The 5437-nt window shown below is 37.3% G+C and overlaps 1 protein-coding gene across 1 annotated transcript; it reads right to left on the bottom strand.

Moving 5' to 3' along the window:
• Positions 1-890: 890 nt before the first annotated feature.
• On the bottom strand, positions 891-4867 carry LOC149536487 (L-ascorbate oxidase-like). Its single transcript, XM_089803892.1, has 5 exons — positions 4063-4867; positions 3854-3946; positions 2523-2729; positions 2138-2320; positions 891-2057 (listed from the first exon to the last, which is right to left on the bottom strand). Exons 1-5 carry the CDS (start codon positions 4330-4332, stop codon positions 1095-1097), a joined length of 1716 nt encoding a protein of 571 aa, XP_089660018.1. The 5' UTR covers positions 4333-4867; the 3' UTR covers positions 891-1094.
• Between the last annotated feature and the right edge of the window lie 570 nt (positions 4868-5437).

Raw genomic sequence — 5437 nt, 5'->3', positions numbered from 1 at the left:
AATGGTAAATTGTGAGCCTCTTATCAAAGAGGTCTTGTGTTATCAATTTTTTTTTGGTAATTTTTAATCAATAAAATAATATTATATTGATTTAAAATATATATATATAATTATAATTATTTTCTATGATAAAAAGTTCTAATAAATTGAATCTACACTTATTTTTTTATGATTTGTTATCTAGAATCTATTATTTATCTATAACTCCACAATCTTCCATATAGAAATTTTTTTACTCCAACTTAAATTCTCCTCAATTAAAAAAATATGTTTAGAACAAACTTTTACTTTTATTTTTATAACTAACATAGTAAAAATAGAAATCCTTAAACCACAACACTTAGTCAAACAATTCCCTTAAATCACCCACATAAACTCTTCCTATTGTTTATATGTTGTTTTGTGTCAACTACATGATAACTCACACTTCAAAAATACCCATTGACTAGTATCGGGTTAGCTATCTACAATTTTTAGAATCTAAATGACACAAATTAAAATGACATATTAATTCAAAAAAGTTAATTTGTTTTTTAAAATATTATCTATTTAGAAAAGAGCTAACCTACTTTTTTGTCATGTTTGTCTACTCCAACTCCTTGATTTCCATGACAAACAAAATTTATTAACTTTAGCTATTCTCACTTCACACTATTTAAATAAACCTAACCTTCTTTACCTTCATCATCATAATCTCCAGATTGTTTAAAATCTAAAACAGGACATTTAGAAGGCTGTGAAGTTTATCGTCATTCATGATTATATTCAGAAAATTACATATATTGTTAGCACAATACTCCAACAATGTAGCCTACATTAAAGGTACAAAGAAATACTAATGATTGACCCGTCATATAATCTCCAGATTGTTTAAAATCTAAAACAGGACATTTAGAAGGCTGTAAAGTTTATCGTCTATTATGATTACAAATAGAAAATTACATATTGATAGCAGAATCCTCCAACAATATAGCCTACATTAAAGGTACCAAGAACTACTAATGATTGACGCGCCACAGACCAAAATAATTCGGAAGTGGCCCTCGTCATCAAAAAGCAAAAAAATAAAATAATACTAGGTAGTGCGGATTTGATCATTTATGATGCATGAACATGTTTCTGGTAAGGCCACATCCCATGGAGGATCTCGGAATTTTACCAACCCTCTCGACACCTTCAGCAAAGATAACGGCCATTCCCATAAACAGGTGGGCCTCCAAATGGCAGTGGAATGCCCACACGCCTGGATTGTCAGCCTTAAACCGGAATGCCGTCCAGCCATAAGGAAACAAAGGTACCGTGTTACGAAGCGGAGGATTCACTAAATTATAATTCTTTGGATCCTTTTCTGGATCAAACACACCTTCTCCATAACCGAGGATCCAAAAATCATGACCGTGAAGGTGCCAAGGATGTATCTCCGAGTTATTTACAGTAAGAGTATTTGCATTTTGCAGAATCACATCTACAGTGGAGTTCATTTTGAATACATATACTCCGTTTCCTTCGGTTGCATTAGGGTTTGAAGGAGGAACAAAAATGTTGTGATCTCGCGGACTGTAGACATCAGGAGGCGAAGAAGTACTGTAGGCGCCATGGATCTTATACCTCATTGCAGCCAAATATGGAGTTGGCGGAGGAACCAGAGAAATATTGTTGATCGCCCATTTAAGGTAACCGTTGATTTTATTCTGCGTGTTGAGCAAGATAAGCTGCCTGTGGGATTGAAGAGGAGGGATTTCTTCATGGCCTTTGAGCGCCACAAACTTTTTCGCCATGGCTTTGCTGTAGGCAAAGTCGTTCCAGAGCGGACTCGGTGGAGGCGGCGTGATGGGAAGCATAGTTGACGGATTTGGAAGATAGTTGAATATGGCGAGACCCGTTGGGGTTTTGGGCTTCCTTCCTCTCACATTGAGAGCCGCCCAGTAATTTTTGCCAGGATCTTGATTTGCTTTTACCAAAACAGAATAAGATTCTCCAGAATACAAATCTAGGTTTTCTAGCTCTACTGGTTCCACGTAGTGCCCGTCGGCTTCTACAACCGTCATTTTGTGTCCCTGTCAGTTGTACACAGTTAACGGAAGTCACAACGGAACCTCAATAAATTTACTAACATTTACTGTGAAATGATATTTACCTGGATGAGAAAATTGAGGGCGGATAATGAAGCTACGCTCGCAATACGTAGACGGTATGTCTTGCCGCTCTTCACTGAGAGAATGTGAGGCTTGCATTGTGTGTGAGTGGCGTTGCAGGTGCTGCCACTGTCTGCTGAAACGGCGGAGCAGTTGAACTTTCCTCTTCCCTCTATTAACAGCGACTGTAAACATACAAAACAGATCTTGTCTGTCAATCAACAGAAACTATAAATTTATGACATTGATCTGTTCTTTCTGTCACTTAACATAAAGTTTGAATTTTAAATATCTGTTTTGTGTGTCAAACAACAGAAAGTATAAATTTATGGCATTAACTGACTAAGGCGGCCATTGAAGGAGATCATGGAGAAACTAAATGTATACCTGAGGCTCTCCGACCCAGACAAAAGGATTGGAGGAGAGGCCTACGGCCTGCTCGTAGGTACTTGCGTGCCACCAGTCATTTAAAATGATGCTCAACTCGCCGTCGTATGAGAAAGGCTCTTTTTCGGCTGAATCCACTATTAAAGATCCATACAAACCGGCCGACCGCTGTAACCCGTAGTGTCCATGATAAAAGTATGTCCCTTGCTGCATACAACAGAAATCTCGCCATTAATCCGGGAATTCAGAAGACGTGATCAAATTTTCAAAACAGCATTTCACGATACCAGCAATAAAGAACACGAAATTTTCAGAGTGCATGAAAATAGAGCAGAATGTCTTTTAACAATAAATAGCGTACTATTTGTTCTCATGAATTGTTCTGATCAAAGCTCTGTAAGAGAAGATAAATAAATATAGAAACTTCACGTTAAATCTCAAAAAAACATGACATGTAAGTACTGATTTCAACTACGAACAATACGTTATCACAATTAGTAAATTCTCTGTGAGAAACATTGTACAATTTCTCTTACGTCAAAATGTCATTTATACTTAATGTTTTAGTTTTGCGTTACTTCCTGATCCAGATGAAGTATTTTAAATGAATTTTCTGTAACTGCTTCTTCGTTGATCTTTCAGATTTCCTTGATAATAGATCACTCAATATGATCTGAAACAATTTGAGAAACTTTTCTATTTACATGATAAACTGAAAAACTTTTAGAGCCATCAGATTTCCACAATCCATAAGTATAATATTAAGCTTCTGGATTTGATTGTGTGAATATTTCTTATCATCAACATTTCAGATTATTAAGCTTCTGGATTTGATTGTGTGAATATTTCTTATCATCAACATTTCAGATTACACTACGTGATCCATCATCAGGATAAACATGCAAATGAAAAGAGGAAAAAAATGGTAGATTGCATACCAAGAATCCCATAAAAGGATGAAGAGGAGAGGCAACACGAAACGAATAAAGGAACTGTTCTATTTACATTTAAAATCTGTTGAAACTGCTCTATTCACTAAAATAGAAATATAAACTGTTCTATTTACATGACAAACTGTGCAAATCTGTTCTATTCACTGAAACAAACAAGGAAAGTGTTCTAGTTTCACGATAAACTGTGAAAAATTAGTAACAACCTGATAATCCATGAGATTTTTCTGGATTCGCTGTCTAAATAATTTGTACTGATGTTTCAGATCATTTTCATTTCCTTGATAAATCAAATCGAAAACATATGAAAAAAATTCAGAAAAAGTATATTATTTCCGAGATAAACTGTCAAAACCAAGCCAGAATTCCTTGAAAGCTCACCCTGTCTACAATGAATCTGTAGATAAAAGTCTCGCCAGTGTTGATAGCACACTGGGACATAGACGGCGTTCCGTCGCTCCAGGGGGTACCGATCTGCACCAGACACACAGTTACACTGTCAATTGACGGAAAATAGACAGCCTGCTCGCCCTCGAAACACAAAACTAAACTTGCAGAGCAGGAGAGGGAACGAAAATTTGGAAATTAACCTGGCGAATGCCATGCCAGTGAATGACGACATTTTCCGTCGGCATTTGGTTCTCCACCTGGACGACGACGGTGTCTCCGGCTCGGGCTCTGATAGTGGGACCGGGGTACTGACCATTGATGGAAATCACGGGCAGCTGCATACAGTCAGGTGACCAACTCTGATAATTGATCTTCCACTTGTGAAAATGTACCGTTCCTTTGCACATGGATGACATCGAGAATGCCGCCATTACGACAAACAGAAACCACGGGCCTCTCTTCACCTCCATTGTTTCACAGTTCAGTTTCGCGCACAGAAGAGACGATTTTACCTTATGCTGGCCGTGTCTAAAGTAAGATCTGTACCCTAGGATGGTAAATATATAACCTCAACTGGGTTTTTTGGGCACCCCTGTGACCTCTTTTATAGCTTTACACCTATAAAAATGGCCCACAGCCCTATGCAAACCAATCATCTGCTCAACTCCATTTTAACGACTTTCCCAATACAAATACTTTCCACCTCCGACGGAACACGAGTGGATGAGAGCAAAAAATTTGTATATAGACTGATACAGCACCACCTTTCTCTCACCGCGTGATCGTATTAATATGCACTCCAATTTACCCAAATCGGAGAGAAAACGGCGCTCATAAGTTTTGTGCTGAGCCAAACTCATAGTGGTAGAAAATTAAATTACAAATCTTGAAAATTTGTGCTGTCCTTTGTTTATTATTCTACGCGTGAAACGACTCTGGCCAGGACTCCCCGTTTTTGTCATCATTGTCCGCTCACTATTTGTCACGTCTCGCGTGGATTAACCACAAATTTCTTAAAAACATAGTGACGATATGTACATAGACGGCCAAAACGGAGGCGACGGACATCCTTATTAGATACATTTTCTCTGTTACCGTCGATGGATGATTTTATACAAGATTATTTTAGTATAAGATATACAGATTCAATGTTATTGACGTACATTGAATAATTAAAAAATGATCCATTGGAATATGACATTCAACAAGACTCATTCCTACTAACCTATCTATAATCATCGATTTCTACAAATATTATAATAAATAATATATCCAAACATGTTAATAATAATTAGTCACTTATCAATTGATGAGCTTAAGGGGCTTTCTAATGAATGGTTCATAAGGCACAACACTTGGTGAAGGTTTTGCAAATGGGGTTGCAAGCTTCGGGTTTAATTGTGGAGGAAACTCCGTAGTTAAGCGCGCTCAGGCTGGAGTAGTACACCTAGATCCAATGAGTGCTAAGTGTTCCATTTATTCTCATGAGAGATGGATTCATGTTGAATCACTACTCATGAAACATGGGTCATCGAGTTTGACTCAAAAATCACACAGTTAAATCCTGATATTCAC

This window comes from Cupressus sempervirens, chromosome 10 (assembly GCF_028749045.1).
Source record: "Cupressus sempervirens isolate cs-2001-9-10 chromosome 10, ASM2874904v1, whole genome shotgun sequence".
Lineage (NCBI taxonomy): Eukaryota > Viridiplantae > Streptophyta > Pinopsida > Cupressales > Cupressaceae > Cupressus > Cupressus sempervirens.
Note: the sequence above shows the minus strand (reverse complement) of the source record. Positions and strands in the feature narration are given on the sequence as shown.

Bases quoted from the DNA above. Each gene is read 5' to 3' on its own strand.
- LOC149536487 (XM_089803892.1), bottom strand. From the start codon at position 4,332: ATGGAGGTGAAGAGAGGCCCGTGGTTTCTGTTTGTCGTAATGGCGGCA. The intron at 3,947-4,062 runs GTTAATTTCCAA...TGTCTGGTGCAG, and splicing joins ACTGGCATGGCATTCGCCAG to ATCGGTACCCCCTGGAGCGA. The intron at 2,730-3,853 runs GTGAGCTTTCAA...TGTTGTATGCAG, and splicing joins ACAGATTCATTGTAGACAGG to CAAGGGACATACTTTTATCA.